This window comes from Phaethon aethereus (assembly GCF_964289735.1).
Source record: "Phaethon aethereus genome assembly, chromosome: 2".
NCBI lineage: Eukaryota > Metazoa > Chordata > Aves > Phaethontiformes > Phaethontidae > Phaethon > Phaethon aethereus.
Genome location: NC_138582.1, coordinates 106,739,511 through 106,764,238, shown reverse-complemented (window position 1 = coordinate 106,764,238; position 24,728 = coordinate 106,739,511). Strand labels below are relative to the sequence as shown.

General features: G+C 40.5%; 1 protein-coding gene across 1 annotated transcript in view; it reads left to right on the top strand.

Moving 5' to 3' along the window:
- Positions 1–3,893: 3,893 nt before the first annotated feature.
- The window catches only part of NFX1 (nuclear transcription factor, X-box binding 1), a gene marked incomplete at both ends in the record, with an annotated part of 65,847 nt that continues 45,012 nt past the window's right edge, over positions 3,894–24,728 (top strand). The window contains 5 exons of the mRNA XM_082015571.1: positions 3,894–3,918; positions 10,527–11,576; positions 13,285–13,446; positions 19,628–19,705; positions 21,954–22,059. Of these exons, the coding sequence (XP_081871697.1) occupies positions 3,894–3,918; positions 10,527–11,576; positions 13,285–13,446; positions 19,628–19,705; positions 21,954–22,059 (1,421 nt within the window). The remainder of the gene's footprint in view (positions 3,919–10,526; positions 11,577–13,284; positions 13,447–19,627; positions 19,706–21,953; positions 22,060–24,728) is intronic.

Genomic DNA, 24,728 nt, shown 5'->3' with positions numbered 1-24,728 from the left:
GCTTAGCCACGAGCTTGATGATTCAGAAATGCTTCCGTAGGATTGTGACGCAGTTCTTCCCTTTACAAACGCCATTTTGACTCATCCCTATTACAGTATCTGTATGCATATGCTCACTGATTCTAATCTATCTTACAGTTTCCGTTAAATTGCCTGCTATAGACATCAGGCCTGTACTTTTGTAGATTTCCTACAGCATCCTTTTAAAAAATTGACGTTACAGCTGACACATCCCTGTGTCCTGCTACCAAAGCAGTTTTATACTAGAGGTTGTACAGGACAGTTTGTAGTTCACCCTTGAATTCCTTCAGAATTGCTGGTTATATCCCATCTGGTCCTTTTGATTTGTTACTATTAATTTTGCCTATGTGTTCCATAACTTATATGTTCCATACTGACTCTTTCAAGATACAGGCCCTGGTGAGTCCCCCCCATAAAGAAGAAGAGCTGGCTTGGGAGTCTTATCCAGCTCTGCTGTAGTGAACACAGATGTAAAGAATTATTTTAGATTTTATGTTATTTTCTCTGTATGCTCCTTTAAATTTCTTTTAATTTTGCTGGTGCTGCAGACTGTCTGGCAGGCTTCCAGAGCCTGAAGTGTTTGAAAAGGGATTTATTATTAGATTTCATGTCTTATGCAAGTTGTTCCTCAAACCCTTTTGGCCTGTCTCATGGTGTGGTTTACTTTTCATCTGTCACAAGTTTGGATTCTATTTGCAATTTTAGGCCCAAATTTAGCTTTTGGAAGGATGCTTCTGAAAAGCTGACCCCAGCAACAGGCTCTCTTGTCCCTGTTGCTTAAGTATGGCAGGTTCCTTTTGGCCCTTACATGCATTTGCCCTGAGCCTCCAGTGTGGTATCTTTAAAGTCTCCATATAACCGTCAAACAGATAATTATTTTAGCTGCCCCTCCATTTTTAACATGCTGTTTCATTTTTGGGTGGTTTCCTTTTTTAGAAAAATGCAGGCACATATTGGTGGGCTTTTTTTTTGTTTGTCTATAAGGGCTTTATGTAAAGAAGGAAAGGACACAGGAGACAAAAGATCACTGTGTGCTGCATTGGACCGTGCCTATAGCACCTTATAACTCTTCCTTTGCCTCCTGGAGGCGTACACAGTACTGTATTAAACTACTGCTTCTGGCTGCAGGGATTGTAACCTCAATGGCACTTGGAAACACCTAGGAGCAGCTTCTTGAAAAGTCAGGAACTCCAGGAAATCCTTTGCACAAAAGGGTATTGTGTGTATGCAGGAGAGTCATGCTGAACATCTAGCCTTGCAGTTGATTGGCAGTAGTCCCTCTCATCTTCCTCATCAGAATCTCATCACCATGGCAACCTTGCACTCTTCATGTCAAGGCATCTCCTGAGCAGTCACTGACCCCACCACGAGCTGACTGGTCCTTAAAAATGACTATACCACGATGCCAGCTCAGGAGTGAGTATGTTTCTATTAGCAGATTTATCTTCCTTGACAGTTATGGGATTCCCTCCCTTCTGCTTCCCTACTTCATCTCCCCTCTCCCTGGAAGGCAAGCCTGTTTACCAGCATCCCTGCTGCATATAGGAGAGATCTGTGATTCTAAGGGCCCTGAGCACCTCTCTCCCATGTCCCTTCCCAGCACCGTGGGGGTTTGTCTGGATGGGCTCAGCGCCAACTTTTTAAAGTGGCTGTCAGGCCATGAGAAGCATCCGTAAGTGTCTGCCCCTCATTCTTTCCCACGCTGCTTGAAAATTCATGCTCTTGTCCTTGTTGTCTGCCTGAACTACGTTGCAAGTATGCTCGTGCCTGCCCTCTCTGATCCTTACCCACTGGCTTGACTTCTGGCTTGAGCTGCCCAGTCCCGACCTGCTTGCCTGGCAACCTGGCCTGTTGCCTGAAGGCGGACCTGCTCTGCTCTTCTTGCTCGGGTATTGTGGAGTTTGCTGACTCTCAGGTCCCAGCTCTACTTTCCATATGGAGCAGTCTGTCCCTGCTGCTTCCTGGCAGTCATACTGGTCAGATGGAAAAATGCAGCCGCTAAGAAAAGAAAAGCGTGAGAAATGGCAAAAGGATGGGGAGATAAATATTCAAGCATGACAAAGTAGAAACAAAAAATATGTTTTAAGGGAAGGCGTATGATATAGCATGGAGATCCTTGCCCCTATCCCTGCACTGAAAAGCAGAAATGATGAGGAAGAAATGAAAAGACTATTTTGGCCAAACTAAAGACAGAGAATAAAATCACATGCTTGTACAGAAATGTTGGGCGACTAAGTTAGGCTATCAGGAGCAGGTGGGATTGGCCCAATTCAAATTTAAGATTTAAGACAAGAAAGGAAAAAAAAAAGCAGAACTGTTTAGATAAAAAGGGAAAAGGGGTAACAAAGGAAAAGCTGTATAAACCTAATTATTCGCATTTGTGCAGCAGCACATACAAGTGCAAATCCCTATGGTGCTTTCCATACCACAACTGGTTTTTTGGTGGTAGCAAAAAAGAGTGTGGATACTGAAGTGATAATGCTGTGGTATTCATGTAAAACAGTGTTAAAAATTTGTAGTAGTTTTATGTGACTGTTATGGTTGCATCTCTACAATAGAGACAGAGAAGTCTATGGAATCGAGGACTACTGCAAGTTTTTTGACAGCAGCAGGAAAATCATGCATTACCTCTGAAAGGATGCCACCATGGCATGCCTTTCTTTGCTACCTCAGATGGTCACCATGTTTACACACAGCAAAGCACTTCAAACACACTCAAAATCCATGGCAAAACATACAGCATCTTCATAAGGCTGTTGCCATACCGGTTTGCAAGGCTCCTTTGCATCAGCGGCAGGAGTCTGGGGCTCGTTGCAACAGCTAGTGTTCCTGCAACAAGCCCGCTGGTTCTTGGATGGCTTTGGAGCCATGAACTTTGCCCACTAGGAGGGGAAGAGCTATGCAGCCAGAGGAACTTTGACCGGAGATTTTCACCAGGAGGGCGTGGAGGGCAGAATTGCAGGGTCTGGCATGCAGCAGTGCTCCTGAGGTGCCATTCCTCGGAGCTGCAGTTGCTGTGGAGCTGTGAACTAACTCTGCGCTACCTGAAAAGATCAGCAGCTCCATAAGGACTCTGGAGCCGCCTTGCAGCAGTGAAAGCATAGAACTGTTGTGTAGATGTACTGTAACCATGGCACTGCAAACCTCTGCAGGGAGGTCTGAATCATACAATGGTTAAACGCTGGTGCCGAAACCCGCAGTATGAGAGGGCGTGTAGTTCTACAGAGTATTTGCAGCTGGACCATGATCAGATTTGCCTGCAGCACCAGGTGTAGTATGGGAGCCCTTGTGTGGGCTTTCCAACAGAAGCGTAAGTTCCAGCACCCATTTGGGATGACAAGTGTGTGGCTCTGCCACCTCCCTAGAGCAGTGCATGCAGGATGCAATAGACAGACTGATGACACATCCCTACTTTCTACCCTGTGTCTAGAAAGACCATCTCTGATGCACTGGGCCAGAGCCAGGAGCCGTCCTGTACGCACCCGCCCGCTCTCGGCCCCTGGAAGGCAGCCAGGACAGCAAGCCCACTTTGGGGACAGGCCGCAGCAGGCGGGCTGGTTGCCGAGCAGATGGCCAATTCATTGCCAGCGCCGGCGTTTCTTTGTGGCTGCTAGTTTCCCGTTCTTCCTCCTGTGCCATACCGGACACGGCTGCCCGCCCCTCGGCGCCGGCAGCCGCGGCCCCCGCGGCCGCCCGCCCCCGGCCACGCCCCTCCCGCCTCGTGCCCACCTCGGCTCTCCCTGCTCGCGCTCGGAGCGCCAGTGCGGCTGCGCGCGCATAGCCGCGCTCCGCCGGGGGGCGTGGGCACGGGCTGCGCGCGTGCGCGGCGGCCAGAAAGCCGGACCTCGGGGCGGGGGGCGGTGTGCGTTGGCATGGCGGAGGCGCGGCCCGGCGCAGGTGAGTGCGCCTGCTGTGCGCCGGGAGGTGAGAGGTGGGGAAGGGGCCGGGGGCCGGTGGGCTGGGCTGGGCTGGGCTGGGCTGGGTTGGGTTGGGTTGGGCGTGGAGGGGAGGAGCAGGCGACTACAGCGGTGCTGTCGGGCAGAGGGCCGTGCCGCGGCGGTCGCGGCCGAGCGCTGGTGTGTGGAGGGGCGCGAGCTGCGGCACCACCTGTTGCCGCCGCCCCCGCCCGCCGCAACTTCGCGGCCCCTGTGGCGCTCAAAATGGCTGTGGGCTCGCTTTTGCCGCAGGGCGCGCTGGGGAAACTTTGCCTGCGGAGGAACATGCGAGCCTCTAGTATGTGACACACGAACGGGGACGCCAGAAAAAAATACAAAGAGCCGGTTGGTTTCTGGAAAACTTAGTGCTGTCTGCCCATCCGTGCTCGTGAAACCCAGCAATGGGCGGTGCTGTTTGCACAGGGCGGCCTGACCTGTCCCAGCCCCATGGGCCGCTGTACAATTGCGGCGTTCCGTGGGGTCTCGCTGGGGCGGAGCGGTGGTCTGGGGTGTGCGGGAGGTGACTGCCTAGAGCAGGTGCCACCTGCCCAGAGTGATCTAGGCAAGGGCTCACGGGTGGAGAGCGGCTTGAGGACCCGGCCAGGAGTGGGATGGAACGCCACGAGTGCAAGAAAAGATTTTTTTCGTCTGTTTTACCCTGCTGGCTTTTATGATGCAGGTTCAGATTAACTTTCATTTTACTGGGTGTGGCTGCTGAGGAGGAGGGGGAAACAGCCTTTCGAGATCCCTGTTCCAGCCTTGCATTTAGTAATATATCATGTATTATGGGCACTTGATGATAAAAGAACACTTATGTAATTGTCTCTTGACTGTGTTACTAGAAATAACACTGTTGCCCAGAGTCATTAATGACATTTAGTGTTTTCATCATGTCTCTTGATTTTTCTTGCAATCTGCGTAGACTTCTCAGGTAATCAATGTCACTTTGGGGTCACTTGATGAGCTAACTCATTTTATTGTTTATAGAGTCGTTAGGTTTTCTGCCAGGAAGAATCCTGGACTTCTGTGGCTGGGTGGAAAGAAGAAAACATGAATCTCGAGTTTTGCAGCACCCTGATGTTAATTCAGATTAATGTTATCATTTGCCTGTATCCTAAATAACATCCTCTATCTTTTCTTCTCTGTTCTTGACAGCCTGGCTATCATGACAGAAAAGTTATTTGAATTGATTTTTTGATGGGATGCAAATGGGTCCACAGCTGCCTTGTGGGAAGTGGAATAGCCTGGTACATGGTTCAGAACAGAGGCTGATAGTTTCAGTAAAGAGAAGCTAGTGCAGGCAAATATCTGCTTGGCTGTGTCTTCCATGCTGTCAGGCTGTGAGTCAGTTCTGGTCCTGAAACCTTTTGTACAGTATATATGTATTGGAATAAAGCCTTAAATAGGTGTACTGAGCTAAAAATAGCTTTACTGAAAAGCAGTAGATTAGCCTGGATGGTACACCATTTCTACATTTGCTTTATAATACTTAATCTAACACAGATACTGTCATGGCATTAAGTTCTGGACTTAATTTCTTGTTATGGCAATACATACTGTGTTGTCAAGAACTATCTCATAGGTAAGTTTCGAATTGTGCTTCTACAGTATTAGAATGGGACCTGGCTTTTGCCCTGCAACTTCATAGACAGAGCAAGTGTCTGATTTTGAGATCTTCAATATGAAAGATATTTCTGCTCTTAGGGTAAATCAGGGAAGGAGTTGAGGTTGAAGAATGACAGTTTTGGGTCATGACAGACGTGCAGCCTATCCAGGATATTTTGCCAATAGTGAACAATTATTGAGACCCAGGGAAAAAGTATAAGAGACAAAGGGGAAAACTATAAGAAACAAGGCAGTTGTAGAATGATTATTCACATTGATACACCTTTCTATTTTCCAGCCCTGTGCACCTAGATGGGACAGGTGGTATTTGTATTTAATAGCCATTAACAGATGATTTTTTTTTTCCTATCTGTTGCTGTTGAATGTAGTTATGGTTTTTTGCCTTCACAATGACAGCTGCGTCATTATACGTGGTACAATGCATCATTAAACTGAAGGGAGTTTAATGCTATAAAGCATTGAGTAGTCCACTGTAAGTATGAAAAGGAAAGTGAAAACTTATAACACATTTATTCTCCTTTTTGTAAAATCCATTCTGTCATAGATACTTCTCTTAGGATGGTGAAGCTACTTATAGCAAAGTTGTATTTCTTTCCCTGCTTTTAGATTTCTGCTATGTCATCTTGAAATGGGCTAGCTAAAACTTCATGTGCTGTTCAAAATTGGATGCACTGAATTTGGACAAGAGCATAAAAGAGCAAAAACATAGCACTGTGCACCAGTATACACAGGAGGGTTAACTATCTGCAGGGACCTTGGGGTCCTTGGTGGACTATAAGCAGACCATGAGTCAGCAATGCACCCTCTCTGTAAGGAAGGTCAACAGTGTCCTAGACTACATCAGGAAGAGCGTTGCCAGTTTGTCAAGGGAAGTGCACCTTTCCCTCCAGTCAACACTGGTGAGGCCTGCCCTGGAGCACTGTGTCCAGTTCTGGGCTCCACTGTACAAGGAAGACATGGGCATACTGGAGTGAGTCCAGCAAAGGGCCATGAAGATGATTAAGGGATTGGAGCACCCCTCATATAAGGAGAAGTTGAGAGAAATGGGACTGTTCAGTCTGGAGAAGAGAAGTCTCAGAGTGATCTTAGTGCTGTGTACAAATACCTGATGGGAGTAAGTAAAGAATATGGAGCCAGATTCTTCTCAGTGGTGTTACGTGAAAGGACAGGAGGCAACAGGTATAACTTAAAACACATGAAATTCCATTGAACAGAAGAAGCCTTTCTACTGTGAGGATGGTCATACACTGGAACGGGTTGCTCAGAGAGGTTGTGGCCTTTCCATCCTTGAAGATATCCAAAACCCAGCTGGACACAGTTGTGGGCAACTTGCTCTGGCTGACCCTGTTTGAGCTAGATGTTTGGACTAGATGATTTCAAGAGGTCCCTTCCAACCTCAGCCATTCTGTGTTTCTATGGCAATGATGATTTTGTGTGTTAATCTTTCTGTAATGATTTCTGGCAAGGGTTGTGGGAAGGGAGGGTATCTTTCATTAGATGAGCCATTACAGTTGGAATAAGCAGTAAATTTGGGGCAGACAGATTGTTTTGCATGAAAATGGGTTGCACTGCTTGAGACTTTAAGCCTGAAACTGTATTTCCTGTTGTAAATATGTGTTGTCTCTGGGAATGATAGGATGCTGTAGCTGAATAAAACGATCAGAGAAGACAGAAAAGATAAAGCTCGGTGTTTTGTGAGGAAGAGGTTTAAAGCTTCCAATGCTATGGGGAAAGCCTCAGACTTCTGTAATGCACCATTCCTGGTTGGTTGGTTTTTGTGGTACAGTGTAATATATTATAGGTACCATACGACCTGCAGGGAGTGTCTTCCCTGTAACTTGTGTTCAGCTGACTGGGCCATTTCTTGTCTGGATATATGCAGTGTTGACACAAATAGATTGTTATGTATGCACTCTGTACTATTGTCTGCCTTTAGGTGAAAGAATAGGTTATTTGAATTGCTTTAAAACTGAAGACATCTGTCCTGAAATTACTGTTGTCTTCTAGTGGGAGCCAGTATATAAACAGAACATATAATCATAGAATATCCTGAGTTGGAAGGGACTCAAAAGGGTGATTGAGTCCAACTCCTGAGTCTATGCAGGGCAACCTAAAAGTTAAACCAGATATCTGGGAGCATTATCCAAACACTTCTTGAACACTGAAAGGCTTGGGGCCATGACCACTTCCTTGAGAAGCTTTTTCCAGTGCTTGATCATCCTCTCATTGAAGAACTTTTTCCTAATGCTACCCAATCTGAACTTCCCTTGACACAGCTTTAAGCCATTCCCTTGTGTCCTATCACTGGCCACCAGGGAGAAGAGATCAGCATCTCACTCTCCACTCCCCCTCATGAGGAAGCTACAGACAACAATGAGGTCACCCCTCAGTCCCCTCTTCTCCAAGCTGAACAAAGCTAGTATCCTCAGCTGCTCCTTCTAAGTCATGTCCTGTAGTCTTTTCACCATCTTTGCTGCCCTCCTTTGGACATGTTATAATATTTTTATTGCCTTCTTGTATTGTGGAGCCCAAAACTGCACACGTTATTCATGGTGATGCTATTTTTGGTTGAATTTATGGGTATCTCAATAAGAAGTGGTCACTTAAAAGTAAGTGCTAGTCCGGTCGAAAGACTGGTACAGTCTTCTTCAGTGTTATTTATTTAGTTCCAGTTTTGTATTGATCTGAAGCTTCAGAAGGAAAATCAGAGTTATTTCTACCTAGGAGAAAGAGCTGAGTTCATTTAAGAGTAAAGAAGTACTACCTCTGGCACTTAAGGGGCTACTCTGTGGACTCTTGCACCTATTATAATTTTTTTCTGGCTGGACTTCTTAAATATTTTCTTTCTTATATTTATTCTTAATTATCATACAGTCTCTGCCTAATTAGTGTACATTGTTTAATGGCTCTTCAAGCTAAATTCAATTAGATTTTGCTGAAACTGCTAAGAAATGTCACTTAGGCATGATGTCTTTCAGTGGCACCTTCAAATGTCATTATTAATGACTTCATAAAAAAAGTACCTAAGTTACTAAGTTTGGCTCTGCTGGTCCCTAAAATAAGCTCTGTTTTTGAAGCAAAGCTTGTACTTACTAAAATGAGACATATGCTTACTAATTTGCTTTATATTTTCACATGTCCTCATAAACTTTTTCTGAAGGATAGTTCACACAGACCACCTAACTTTGCCAGGGTATTCTGGTTCTGTCCACAGTTAATGCAGAAGTCATGTAATGTGTAATGTTATGGCAGAATAGGCATGAAACCATATGAGTTTCATATGCTTCATTTGAATTCACATTCAAGCTCTTGGGGATATTAAAATCTGCAATGTAGAGGTTGTTTCTAAAGGTACTGTGATTTTCTTCATTTATTTTCTAGAAATACAGGCTGGAATTTAGCTTTGGAAGTTCCCTTTTTCTTGGGATTTATGTGTATGTACATGTAAACATATCAGAGGAAATTTGAACCAGCATTAGTTATTGATTATTACACTTGTGTGTGTATTTTGCTGCTTCTTGTCTTGGCAGACACAAATGGGTTTTAGTAGAATTTATCACTTTGGAATTTTTTTATCATGTAAAAGCTGACAGTAAGAATAGAAATCCTATTCGTGGGTGATATAAAAAGTCCTAATGAATTATTCATATTTTGGAGGTGCTTTTAAATATCTGAATCCTTGTTTCCCATCTGTTTCTTCAAACCTAATAAATTCTTTGGGAAGTACTTTCAAAAATATCACTTCCACAGCTACATTTCAAGTTCTGGTTATGTTTCTTGGAGGCCATGCTCAAAAGTCAATTTGACTATATTTTAAAGCCATGTCCAGCATGTTTTTAATGTTAGTATAAGGTAGTATGTTTTACTGATCTACAAAATGTACTTTCTCAAGCTTATTTACTGCATTCATTTGAGAGCCCTCTGCAGCAATTTTTTTATAATTCATGCATACATTTTACATACCACATCTTATAACTGAATAAACAATGGTCTTTGATAATACAATATACTTTTTAGAGGCAAGCTGTGTGGTTTTTTAAAAACATAATTTTATTAAACATTAAGAAGCCATTTGACTTACCTTGTTATATTTATCTGTCAGACTTATAATTTTAGGGTCTTTAAGAAAACTTGAAACAACCCATTTTATTAGTTGGTTTAAATAAGGTTTATATGTAATTATAGGATTGCATCCTGTCTCAGATCAAAATATGTGAAACTCTGTTTTAAGTTATCTATATTGAATGACTGCTGTTTACATTATAATGTAAAAGGACTGTGATTTATGTTTGTAGTCCTCTTTATTAGTGATAGAAAAGAAACTGCAAAACATCGGAAAAACTGAAAATAAGTGTAGTTATAGAAAGTAAAAAGGACAACTTTATATTTTGACTTCTTTACACAGGTTACACGTGCAAACGTGAAAAAATAGAATGTTTCCAGGGAAACTGCTTGCAGTCCAAATTCTTTCAGATGTGTAAGCCTAATATTTTGTACCTACTAGGGTCTGCAGTCCTAACGATAGAATAGAATAGTTCAGCTGGAAGGTACCTACAATGATCGAGTCCAACTGCCTGACCACTTCAGGGCTGTGTGTATATGTAAACATGTTAGGAAAAGCTTCAGCACATGTTAATGCTTATGATCACACTTGAATGTCTTGTATACGTACAGTGGTGCTTCAAATGTTTTCTTTCACCTTACGGTTTTTATGTTCTTATCCTCTCTCTGGATCATCACAGTCTTTCTCCAAAGATGATGAGAGAAGGTAACCTCCACAAAGCACTCTAGTTTCTGGAAATTTGTTTGCAGTTGTTCTGTCAAGTGTGGGACTGATTGAACTTCCAGGTGTTTGCATGTGTGGTAGTTTTGCTGAAAATAAATGCTTATTATTTAATAGTCTATAGGTGGGTTGTTTTTGTTTTTTTTTTTTCCACTTTTTAGGTGCATCAAATTTCAATCCTGATGCTGCTGATTCCATTCCAGGAGAAAGACCCCTCACAGATACAAACTGGGTAAATAAAGATAGGAAAGACTCTAACAGTAATCAGAATAGAAATAATTTACCATGTCCTAGTCTGTCTTCTGAAAGAGGTACAGATTATGAAAGCTCTTCCACAAAGCATCATGGCTTTTGTAATCCAGAAGGTCAGTATGGGAATTCTGAAGACTTCCACCAGTATTTTGGTACCAGTAAAAGTTTGAAGAATCGCAACTTGCAAAGCCAGAGATGGCACAGATCCAGAAACGATAGCACATGTACTAGAAGTAAGATAAGGCAAAGTACTGCTGATGTTGCTGCAGGTCCAGGAACTTCAGATGCTGCAATAGTACCTGGGAGAAGAGCACCTCCTAGGGGATACAATGACTTTCTGTCCTCGGAGAGTGACAGGGAGGTACCTAATGCGGATAGTAGAGGAGCAAAGCCAAAGAAAACGCATCTGATGCATGCATCTGGAAGAGGTTTCAGGGAGAAGGGAAAGCAGGTACATGACCGGGAAAAGAGAGTGAGCTCTAAACAGAAAGTAGAGCTGTTTGAAAATGTTCCATCTTTGGATTTGACTCAGTCTGACTCTTCAGAATCGTCTGTTGGAAAAGCATTCTGTGATGCACCTGTTGGTAGTGGGGATGAGCAGAAAGGCTACAATTATGCAAACAAAAGATATCCCCGGAAGCCTGTGTGGAATAAACCTCCGGTAGAAAAGGAGTGTCAGAAAAGACATGATTATCACCGTAGTAAAAATACAAAAGTAGGTAAGAAGTCTTCTCTTGCATATACTCCAAAAGATAAAAATGAGAGGAAGAAAGATCTCTGTGTTCACAAAAACAATGATAACTTGCCCAGTGAAACCAGGCATCAGTTGTCTGATTCTGTCAGATGTAATGGACGAAAGTTCCTGCTAAAGGGGGATCAGGCACCTGCACTTCATTTCAGCTGGACCCAGTACTGGAAAAAGCAGAGTGATGTACCAAAAAACAAAGAAACTCATACAGGTAAGCTTGCTAGACTGTCCTGTACTCCTGTACTAAAGATATGATCTTGAATAATTTAAACTGCCTTCACATTTGACTAGCTCAAGAGGCTTGTTTCGCATTAGGTCAGTAGCAGTTTCAGCGGGTAGAGTTAAATGTAAATGTGCGGTTTCTGAGTGGGGAGGTGTTCTGTAAATTTACTAGGGAAGAACAGATTTTGTTTAAATTATTTTGTTTTACTATCAAACTGCAAATGATGGCCTGATCAAGCACCATGTTAAAACATGTATGTTGTGGGAGTGGGGAGTAAAAGTCTGAGCATTGTGAACAATGGGACTTGAGAGGGACAATCCTAAAACTGATTTTTGCAGAATAAGTTTCCTCATATTGTATATAGAAGTAGGAAAATGCCAGACAGAGGAACTGTATTCTGTTCCTAACTGGAATTTCACACACGCACCCCCCACCTCCCCAGGTAGTATCAAAAGGTAATTAGAAATGGAGAAAGTCTCTGGATACTATTTTTGGAAGTTCAGAATAGAAGCATGTGCCCTTGACAGTGTAAAGCAGACCCACAGGTTTTGACTGAGTGAATTTTGTGCCAGCTCATACCATTTGGGACTTAAAACATTAAATGGAAATCAGCTGAATCTCTTCCATGCCACCGAACTGGTTTCTGTTTCTAGACAGCCTAGGGAGCTTTTTCTTACTGTTTGAGATAAGCTTAAGTGTGCACTGAGAAAGTAGTGTCCTGTTATTTATAGCACCCAGCCAGAGGCAATAAGGAAGGAGAAATTAAAAAGATAATTTTAAAAAATTTAATTTTAAATTTATTTTTTTAATTTATCCCTTTCCAGTTGAACAAACACTAAGAATTATGTTTAGTTGTTTTTTACAGAGCATCTCGGCTTGGTCTCCTGCTGCCCAGAGTGATAGAGACAGGAGGCCTAGTTCCTGTTATCTTAACTGTGGTATTGAATCTTTTGAAGATTTTGCTTCTCGGTGTCTCTTCTCCTTCAGAGCTGAGAAAGTAGTAGCATAATCAGGAAGCATAAGATAGCTCCTGTTCCCTTAGAAGAAGCTCAAGGATCAAAATCCTCCTTGATCCTTTCTAACTTAAATATATTTAACTCTCATGCTCCTGGGTTCTACTTAAATCATAAAATTAAAGATACCTCAGTTTTTCTCCCACCAGTATTATTGAATGAGAAACATCATTTACAATAAGCGGGAAGAGAAGTAGTAGTCTCTTACAGGGAACTTAAGGAACTTCCCCCTCCAAAATGGCAGTCTTTCTTTGCATGCTTTAGTTGGGAGCTATTTTGGAAACGGTATCTGCCATTATTTTCAGGAGACTGAGTCGGTGCTTTTTAACAATTCATGGGGCAGCTATCCCTTCTGAGTATGGTATAGCTTTAGGTGGGGATGCTTTCTTTGCAGCAGGTAATATAGACAAATAAAACTACTAATTTGTAAGATCAGAGAGATTGCTGTTCATCAGTGGAAATTATTATTGCTACTTTTATGACAATCTCATATGGGAATCCCTCTTCCTGCTCTGAAACTAGAGCAATGCATACCAACTATCAAACTGGAGTCTTGCAGGAGTAAATTAGTACCTTGCTGATAATGTACCTGTTATAATTTAAATGAAATCTTGGAATCTAATTTTAATTTTGTTTCTCAGTTAACTGATGTTTCATGCACAAGTAATATATTTTATTTGCAGGGTCGTTGATTGAACAGCTGACCACAGAGAAGTACGAATGCATGGTATGCTGTGAGGTGGTCCGAATAGTAGCCCCAGTATGGAGCTGTCAGAATTGTTACCATGTATTCCACCTGAATTGCATTAAGAAGTGGGCACGATCGCCAGCTTCACAAGCTGAAGGTTGGTATTCTCTCTTGCACACACTTTCTGTCTCACACTTTCTGTCTCAAATGTGTGAGATAATAGCAAAGTTCATGTGTTTTGTATGTTGGAAAAATACTTAAAATATTGTCTAAGCTAACTAGTAAGCTGTAAACAAAGCAAGTTTTAAACAAAAAATGTTTTTTTTCACGGTTCTTTAGGTGCTTTGTATAATCCTCCTAACTGGTTTGATTCCTTGTAGTATTCTAGCTGAAACTAATTTCCAGGTTTGGATACATAAGTATAAGATCACTTAATGAAATCAAGTGCATCAAGATGCAAAGCTCTGTGGCTGTGTTTTTACACACCAAGAAATGTCTCATCTTCTCTCATCTGTGCTTGGCTGAGCAGTCATACAGAAGCAGCACTCCAAGCATTAGTTGACTGCTTTTACTCAACCACTTAGTTCTCTTCTCAGACAAAATACTCATGAAACCTGTCACTGATGCCATGCAATAAAATGAAATTCAGAGAAGACAGAAAGCTTCTGCCTTTGTCATTAGCTTAAACTGTTTCAGATTCTTTGTATTATACCACTGTTTGGAACTTGCATACCACTACATTCTGCCCTTTGGATGCTGTGTTAAGGCTGAATTGCAGCCTCTTTGCTGTGTTCAGTTGTCATGTAGACACACTCTGAAGCCTAATATTTATCTTGAATTAATTTTTTCTGTACACTGCTTGTTTAGCTTTTATCATTTTTAATTTGTCTTTCTGTCTCTGGGCAGACTGAGGAAATATAGTGTTTGAGGGAAGTTCAGTACAGAGGGGAGTACAGTTCTTACGGACTGTAGATCTCCTGCAGAAAGGATTGGTTGCAGAGTTCTTGGATTTCTGAAGATGCATAGACAGATTTCTGGGTAGTGTCATGCTTCATACGGACAGTAGAAGGGCAGTTACAAATATCAGCATGAGATTTGAAACATAAAGGCATTGGAACGTTTGAGAAGGGAACAGATTTTTGGGCAAGACTGAGATCCTAAGCCAAACTGAGAGTGACTGCTGAGAAGCTTTTTCTCTTAGCTGATTTTCTGTCACCTTCTTTGGAGCTGATTTATCTCCCTGAAACAGCTTATTGCTTGATCAAAAGAGTATCTGCTTGTGTAAGGGAGGTTTTGCTTATCTGTTAAGAAAGTGACATTAGATCATAGAATCCTGACAGTATTTCAAATAGCCATATCTTTTGGCCATTTGCTTTTCTTTTAAGAATTTGTGCACTAAATATGTTACTGTATCTTGTGTATGAGAGAACTTGAGCTAATCATTAATTGAAATTAAAGGTGGTGGCCTCAGCAGAGCTGAGTCCCTAGCTCCACTAAGGACACCAATGTGTATTTCTTGACCTGCAAGGCCCTGCTACCCCATCTTGATCAGAACTTGTAGTTCAGAGTGTATTTGTTTTATGGTAGGTTGTTTTGGTGTAGAGTCTACTTTTCAGGCTTTGTATAATGTGGAGGAATTCACTAGACCTGTGGCAGTAATTACTGTCTACCAGAAGAGAAACAGGGCACTGTAACGTACCTAACTTAATTTGCTGTTTTTCTGGAAGAGGAAAAAACACTGAGGTGTGTTTTTTGGACATGATTTCCTTAAAATCTGCTCAATTCTGCAAATGCTATAATGAATTCCAGGAAATCTTATCTAATCTCAGCAACTCAACTTTTCACTGCTCTATTTCACTTCCAGCTGTGTGAGAATATTCTGTTTGTAAGAACATGAGAATGTTCATTCTTTTATGTTCTTGAAGCAACTGAATGTTTCAATGAGAATGTCCCTCCATTTGGGGCCCTACAGCAGCTCCTTATTTCTATGACACAGAGTAGGAGGCTGGAAGTATGTATGTGTATGTAATGTCTCAGTTGTTTTTTTTTGTGATCACAGCATTGTGTTGGAGAAATCCTGAATACTTGGATGAGGTAGATAACATTCTTGTGGGGTATCTTCTCATGTAATTCAATCTTCCAGATCAATAGTAATGGGTATCTGTTATGAGGGAAAAGCAGATGCGAATCCCTTGGGGACAAGGTGCAACACTCGGCAAGTGAAAGCTTTGGCTTTAATGAAAGTGTAGCATTACTGTGGTGGGAGCCCCAGGACACCAGTACTAATCAAATGGGCCCAACACTATGGAACCCTACTAGGGAGTGAAGCTCAAAGGAGTGCACCACAGGGGTGGATAATAAAACTGGCACTGATTAATATATTTTACATCTGCAATGTCCTGTTTTGCTTGTTAGTGAACTCGCTGATGTAATGCAAATGCTGCTGTCCAGATTCCAAGATCTGCTGCTGGCTGTCAGGTTGGCAGCCATGCAAAGGTGGGCATAGATGATGGGGAAAGTGAACTATCCTGGGTTGCCATGTCAATGAGATAAAATATGCTTGGGACTCCACATTCTCAGGTGGGAAGAAGTGAAGAACTATCCTGAGTTACCACAACAAAGTCTTCTCGCACCCTGCAGTAGCTCTCTTCTTGGGGAATCTTTCAGATGTGTTTTACTGAAGGTGTCTTCCCTCAGAGACTTTTTTACCTTCTATTGTCTTGATGGTCATCTGAAAAATTAATTTTAGTTTAGCTAAGCCAGGTGAAAGAATCTGATTATCTTGTGGGGAGTAATAGGGCATTGCTTTATTCTTGATCTGAGTACATTAGACTTGTGGTTGACATCCAGTGTTCAGTATTTCTACAATGTAGACTGTCAGCGGCACTCAGAACTAGGGAATGGATTTTCATTGTGTATTAGAGATGTCTGGGTCAGGAGGAGGAGCTCTGCTAGGCATCGCTTTGCCATCATGTGGAAAGATTCTTTCCTATAAGTAAGAAAATAACTTTCTTCTTAGGAAGCATTCTTATTAACGATTTGAATTATGTCTTGGGGGAATGTGGCATTTGGATATTGCACAGCTAAGGTCAATCTTTACAAAAATACCTGCATTGCACACAAGATCTTTTACTGTATTATGTTTACAAAGGGGAAATTGTTCTCTCTTTTCCCCTCCCTTCTACTTCTTGTAAAAACCAACATTTTAATGGTGTTTGACTTGTGCCCTTACAATGGTCGAACAAAGTTTAAGCCATCTGCTCCCTTCTTTGCAGGGAAGGTAGTTTTATTGGTATCTTCATTTTGGCTGGAAGGATTGGAGATATTTGAGTTATTACAACTGTCTCTCTTCTGCTCCCTCTGCTGCCCCTGCCTTCTGCTTCCAGATCAAGTAGTGGTGTGTACCAATCCAGTATTGGCCTCAAAGATAGCTTCTGAGTTTCAGTGATCAGAATATGAATCTACTTGCCTATTTTTTTCTTTCTTCTTTCTTTTTTTTTTTTTTCCTTAAGTCATGCTGTTCAAGGGTTGAAGCCATTCTGTGTGCCTTGGATATTACACAAATTTTGTCACTTTTTTTGTAACTGGGACAAAAGCTTTTGATTGTGTCTAGCTCAGAAGTCAAAGCAGTAATTTATTCTGATACAGATTATCTCCTTGGAAAACTGCACAAGACCTTTTAGGAATGGTAACCTGAAACTGCCAATGTTGATTCTAGTATATTCTGCTACAGCTGAAGTGACTGAAATATTCTATTTGGAGTTCTTATGTACCTAGCAATGTATATATGTTGAAAATTCCTGCTGTACTGCTGCATTTGGAAATGTAGCCTTTTAGCATTCACTCTTTATTCCAGCGGATGTGTTTGGATCCTTTCTTAAGTAATTACCTATGACTCATCTAGGCAAGCATGTAAAGAGGAAAGTTGCTTGTTTGAAACTGCATGTAAAGATCCCTAGTCTGTGTATGTAATTCCCAGCTCTTCCCACTCATGGTTCTTTTGAGCCCCTTAATCCTTTAGGATTCTGAAAACTGAGGACATCGTTCACTGTGCCTTTATGACAACAGATATGTGATAGGAAAGGGCAGGTTTCTCGGCATACTACCACAGATAAAGATTTTTGTGACTGAAAGTGCTACAGATAGGGGCACTTGCAATATGAAAGTGTATAGAAAAAGATTTGTTAAATAATTACAAGTAAGGAATCTTTTTATTCCAGGAGGAGGGAGAGGCTAGCAAATACTAAAACAATCTCTAGTAAATGGGAGGGAGGTGTGTTGATTTTGCTTACTCAGCTGTCCTTTTGGTGTCTTCAGTTGGAATTCTGCCTACTTTGCTCCTATTCATGAGAAACTTCATGAGAGTGGAATGTTCATTTATGAGGTCATCCTCATTCTCACTTTCTTCAGTAATCAAGGCTTGTGAGGACTGGTCCTGTAACCACTCCTTGCAAGTGTGGATGTTGGGAGTCATCCTGCTGTCATTCTATCCTACTGTAATTGCATCTGAATCCAGGAAGAAAGCTTTTATTTCTTGTGTTTTTGGAGGAAGGGAACTGTGCATGTTCCTCGTGGGGGACACACATGAATGTAGTTATGTCTTAGAGGAGCAAAGGATAATCAATGATGAAGAAGAACAAAATATATCTTGAAAGTCCGTTTTGCTTGGTAAAATGTTCCTATTTTGCAAGGACCTTCACTATACTTTAGAGAAACTGTTGCTTGTAGAGGACTAGGCATCCTGCCCTGGGAAAGATGTTGATAGGAGAGGCCTTCTGCTGGCCTGAAGCTTTGATGATAGGCTTACCTTCACAGCTTTTGAAAAACATAACATGGAATAACAATGAAGAAATTATATTGTTAATGTAATAGTTTAGTATACTGTACAAAGTAATCCCATAGATTGGAATCCCTTAGTGTTTAGTATGCTAGCTTTGGAAGGTGCTGACAGCTTCATCAGTAGATACCGTGTTCAGTCCTTGCTGCCAGTTTTTACCTGTAGATTTTAACACTTCTCTTGGAGATGTTTCAGTCTGCAGCAGTCAAATAAAAAAAAAAATCTTGGTCAGGAAATACAGGTTGGTCCTGAGCATCAATATGAGAGTATACTTCTTGTGCCACTGTCTTACAGTTGATCAACCCATGATTGTACAGCTCTCTGCAACAGTCTTGGTGGCACAGTGATATGAGCCAGGGTAATGAGGGGTGTGAATAGGCACCAAGTATTGAAAAGAATAGGTATGCCTTAAATTTGCATTTCGATAGTGTCAAGGCAGTCTATAATCATTTCCAGTTTGTGAAAAACATTACCATTGTGCGTTATGATGGTCAACATAAGAAGTCTCTAATCCAACCAGTAGCGAACCTAGGTGTGCCTGTTGTTGCAGTGCAGTTGTCTTGTCACACATAGGGTTTCCTGTTTGCAGTCCCTCCTGTGTTAGTAATATGAAAATATAAATCTTGGTCAGATTTCTTAATCGTGAAGAACAGTTCTAAAATCACAGCTTTATTAATTTATCAGCATTGAATTGACTGGTTAAGAGAGACAGAGCTAATCAGTTTATATATCTTTATATCTATAATCTCTCTTGCTCTTCCCTGCCCTCCCTTTGTGTTAGTAGTGCTCTCGTATTGGTATTCTTCATATGTACTGAATTTGGGAAACATCTTCATGAATGTTGCTTTCCTTATACTGAAATTCTTCCTTTTACTGTTAACCAACACTGTCCTGAAACTATAGAAGCAAGAAAACTACTATTTAATAAAATACAAACTTGAAGAATAATATCCTAGTCAATAGCTAGGTATTGTCACCTTTAAAGTAGATCATTCTGGTTTATATAGCACTAATTTATTCTAGACATGAAGCAATACTAAATTGGTCTCCTACAAGACATGTAAACTCATAACATGAGAGGGTAATAAAAAGGAAAATACAGGTGGTGCTTAAGACTGTAAGTAACTATATTTTCCTCACCAGTTTCCCAAACTTAACACTTTTTTCTCACATCTTTAGATATGATGAAGATTGTCTCTATTCCAGTAGAATGTCTTATAACAGGGTGCATGATAATAGAAAAAGTGCAATTTTAAAATTTGTTCTTGTCTTCATATAAAGTTGGAACCTGGTCAAATGAAGTACCGCTGCTGTCTTCATCTTGATACTGTATAAAATGTATTTTTATTAACTGGCTTTCTCACTACTTCTGAGTAAATAGAAAAATTTAGCTTGGTTGCAGCTGTAGTAAGCAACAAGGCAAGAGCCCTTATTCTAGGTTTGCAAATTAGCTCCTTTATTTACTTCAAGTAATTTTTATCTTAAATCTTTTTATCTACAGATGGTAATAGTGGTTGGAGATGTCCAGCTTGTCAGAATGCTTCTACTCAAGTTCCTAAAACTTACACTTGTTTCTGTGGTGAGTTTCTTGCTTGCTTTTGCAAAGAAAACCAATTTTATAATTTTGATTCTTTTTTCTGATTTGAATTGATATTGCTGTTTGCTTGCTTACCTCGCTGAAATTTAACCTTGTTTAAAACTTCATTGACACTGGAAGGTGGCTGTGCAGAGAATCACACATATGTTGCTTAACATTTAAAAAATGAAATATTAAATCATAAATGAGAAATATTTTTGTATCACTATGTAAAAACAGTTATTTTTACAGAATAATGATAGAATTGACCTGCTATCCTACAAACTTTCCTTCTGTAGGAAGACAGAAGTAACCTGCATATCTTATGTCTGTTTTTGTGGCAAGATACACCAAAATAATACGCAATTCAAGCATACAACTATCTAAACCTTTAAACTGATTTAGCAGTTTTGCTATTTATGTTGATTGGGGACATATACAGGTTAAATAGGAAATCATATTCAGACTTTACAGACCTTTATGCAGATACATGTTTAATAAAAGAGGTAAATGAAGTGAGTACAGCATTCGCTAGGCTGTAAGTATATGAAAAAAAGGGAGAAATTAATTATGTTAATTGCATACATGTGATGAAATTTTGTTTGGGATTTACACTTTTGAAATTTGTGTTGATTTCACATAGCTTTCCCTTCCTTAAGTCAGAGTCACTGGAAAGTTTCACCTTGCTTTCTACAAAATAGCATATTCTGGAATTGAGACAAGAACTGGGTGTCAGTGAACTTGCCCTAAAGAAACTAGTACTATGGTGTAGTAGGTAACAATTTTATCTGAAGTTCTCTTTATCTAAATGTGTCAGTGAGTCAGTTAAGAACAGTGCAATGCAAGTAAGACAGTTTTTGTATGACAATGTGTGCAATCTTACACTTACAGGGATGATAATTTAGTTTGAATGTTTTGATTCTGAAAGAAAATTACACTTTTAAGACAGGATGTTCATCTGTTAAATAGGAAAGAAATTCTGCCAAGACTTAAAGACTGTTTCATTGCTTTGGGACATCCACAGTAGGAACCTCAAGTTGTCCACAGGGTTAATATTAGCGAAGGACCATGTTAGAACATAAGACTTTAATCTTTTATGGATAATTTTACACTGATGTCCAAATGCTGTATCATTAACAGTTGCTTATGCAAAGCTATCTTCTATTTGATGCAAAATACTAACTATGTGTTGAGTGTGGTTAGGTGTGGGTTTTTTCACCATTCCATGAGGAAATTCCTAGCTTATTTTACTTTTGAATCTTCTAATTTTCAGCATTTTCCTGGGTATTCAACTAGTTTAATTGAAACTTGGGGGAATAAATGCCATCTGTGGTGCTTATTCATATTTTCCTAACTTGCTACTTGTAGAATATACAAAGGTATACTAAAAGAGTTAAAATGATGTAACTATGTCACAAAAAATACATTTTCTTGTTTTAAACTGTTGCAACTCAAATTTGTAGCATTGGCTCAGTTGCTTCCTTGTTAATGTAATTCCCCTCTTGCAGAGAGCAAAATTAAGTTTGCATGTGTTAATCACGGCAATTAATTTTAACCCTGATGATCATCTCATGCACTTAGAGCAATGGGATTTGCTAACAGTATGTCAGATTAATTAAAATATGTTTTCAGTGCTTGTCTGAAATACAGAATACTTGAAGCTAACATACTGGATTTATCACTTCTTGTTCAAGACTTTCTGCTGCATTCATAAAAATGTCAAGCCTTAATGTTTATGTAGAGTCTGCGTCTTTTTAGAAAAGTGACTTTAATAATTTGCCCAGTCATTTCATACTGCCACTATTCCACATTGCCTTACCAACTATATCTTATTTTCTGGGAATGGTGTCTTTTTTTTCCTTTGCGTTGAGGCAGCAAGGAAGTTTCACCCTTTAATTTTCTTGCCTGCTATGCAGCCTGACCAACTAAAAGGGACTTTTTAATTTTCTTGTATTTTATCAGTTTAATGTAAAATACTAGCTACCTAAGTGCCTGCTGAGAGCGCTTTCCTTCCTGAGAAGGAAAGAATCTTCTGGAGCTTGATACTCCAGTGGCACTTACTTGTAAAGAAGTTGAGTATATATCAGCACTGAAAGCTGAGAAAAACATAAAACATCTTGTGTCATTTTCTTTTTCAAAGACTGCTGCCGGTATTGAAAATACAGATTTTTCTTTTTGGTGTGATATTTTTCCCCAAATTCAATATTGTATTCAAGGCAATAAATATGTTTTTGTCTTTGATATGGTTTAGGTAAGGTGCACAATCCTGAATGGAACAGAAACGAAATCCCACATAGCTGTGGGGAACTTTGCGGAAAGAAGAGACAGTGTTTGGACTGTCCACATCTTTGTAACATGTAAGTAAATGTTTATCATACGAATATTGAGATAATCTAGACAAAATTTCTGAGGACTGTATTTAAATATTGTTTTTACTGTAGGGTATGCTTAGAGGTGTATTTCGTTTATAGCTCACCTGAAGCCTGGAAGAAATGGAGGCTATTTGTGCTTGTATGTCTAAAGTGAGTTCATATGAGAGAATGAACAGGTCAGCAACAATAGTTGTAGCAACATTTCCATCATATTTTAGGAACTGAACAAGCTGCCTGACTTGGTTTCAAGAACTTTAGTTGAAGTAGAGAAATAATAGTGAATAAAAGTAATTTTAAACGTATATCTAGTGGTCCACCAGAAGTTTTAGGTGCTGCTTTTCCAGTAATAGTGTTTGTGTATCTTAATCTAGGAGCAGTGGTACTTGGTTAAACTGAAGGACCACTTACTTCTATCCTTTGTTTCCTTTTCTTTTCTTTGGGTTGTCAACTATTGAAGATAAGAGGGTATTATATGTATTTATCTGTTTGTTGAGACCACCAGATGGTTGAACCAGAATCCCTCATGGAGATTGTAATCAGTATATATAACTCGGATTGTTCTTGCTAACATTTATTAGTATAATTCAATGAAGGGAGGCAAAGAAGAGTGATTCTATTTTCCGTTTTGGATGTTTTCCTTCAGATCTTCTTTCAGCAGTGTGGTAGTACTATATTGATACATTTAACAGCATTAGGCAAGCTTTTTCAATGTATAAATATGCTTGCTAGTCAGAAAAATATATGTTGTTCCCAGTGTATATAGCTTAATTGTCCACATATGGAAGTTGGTCCATAATACCTGTTCATATTTCTGTTTTGAGAAGTTCTTAATAGTCAGAAGTAAATGTTTCTTCTCTAGGTACACAGTCAAAAACTTCTGTCATTCGAACAAATAGACTGTCATCTTACAGTTTTTCCAAGGTTTAGTAAAACTCAGAACTTTACTAGAACTTACTCAAAACTTATTTAATGGGTTCTGTTTCAAGCCTATTTCAACATCTCCTTGTATGAAAGAATATTTCTTTACTCTTTAATATTTCTTTCCCACATGTGAAAATATTATATTGGATTTCTTTTCAGACTATTTCAGCGCTATAGCTGTTTTTTTAATTCATCATCATACTAGATCATCTTTGCTGTGGTTTGCAGGGTAAAACTGAAACACAGATCAGCTTTCAGACTGCAGTTGATGTGGCCGATATCCTGACAGCAGAACACTGACTCTTTTGGAGGCCAGCTGCTGGCCTCCATCTCAGGAGAGGCATGTGTCTGTGGAGGACTTTTTTTGCCCATTCAGAAATAAGTAGACTCTAACTACTTTGAGAACTCCTTGACTGCAATTTGCTACCTGACAAACTTTCTTGAAGAAACAGCTGTTCTTTCCTCTTCTTTCTTGTTCTTTCCTCTTCTTTCTTGTCCCAGTCTACAATAGAGGCTCAGTCTCTGGCACTTCCTTCTGGGAAGTCTTCTGAACAGTAGCGCCTATTGCAGGCTACAGATTCATAGTCCCTGGTAGTCTGATCTGCATCAAGAGCTGTGAAAATTGTGACCTTTTAAAGTCCAAATTTGCTACCAGTTTTAAGTTGTAGAAAATTTAGAAGTGTTATTGTTCAGCTTGTTCCACGAGTAAAAAAACATGCTGAGATCATCCAGTCTTGGAGGCAAGGAAACACCAGGGATGCAGATCAAGATAATGGGTGGTTTGGCACTCTGACTTGTGATAGTGATCTGGAGGGGAATGCATTTTTAACATCAGTGTTACCCAGTTTTGGACATTGCTCAGTATATGTTGGACACTCTTTCCTCCCATGTGGGAGTCTTAGGTATTTATGAGAACATAACTCTGCCTCCATCTGCTGTATCAAAAGGCAAATAGAAACCTGGTTCCCTCTGTATCAGGAAGTGGTGGAGTTAGAGGTGTGGAGCTCTATCATCTGAATGCACCGTTGGCAGTCAGTCTTACTGGCTTCTCCCCACTGGACAACCTTACCTGATCTAGAAGTCCAGATCATGATTTGTATCTGGGCAGAGTTTTTTCTCAAGAGAGTACTTAAGGGTGGACTTGTTGCCATGAGGGCCAGGAGTCTGTTTCGTAGTTCTTGCTTGAGTTTAGATGATCTTGGAACTCTTGCAAGCACCTGTTCCTTTGTATTGTGGATCTGCTGTGTGCCTTTTGGGAACCTGCTCCCACAGGTTCTCGTAAAATGAGAAGGTTTGAACCAGAAATCCCATTCTGCTCACTGAGATCATAAAAGCGCGCTTTTTTTTTCTTCCCCTTCTGCACCAAATGTTTCGTGTCATTGTCGAGATCTTCTACCTCATAATGTGACAGGACAGTTAATTCTTTGGGGTAAACTATTCATGCTCTTCCCAAGTCTGTGTGACTTCAGTTAATAGTAGGGATGTATCCATTGTTATGGGCACTGAGTCTGGTGTGGTGTTTTTGATGTTGCCCTTTCTCCAGTATTTAATCCCATGTATTCTGGGAAACCATTTGCATTTGAAGTATGTGGGACTCTCGTTTAAGGTCCAGCTCCATCTATTTCTTCTAGTTGAGCACACCTCTGTATCTGCAGTCCTTGAGCCTCTGACAAACCTAATCTGGATGAATCCTGTTATGGACCCTATTAATTGGCCAGACTTGAATCTGAGCC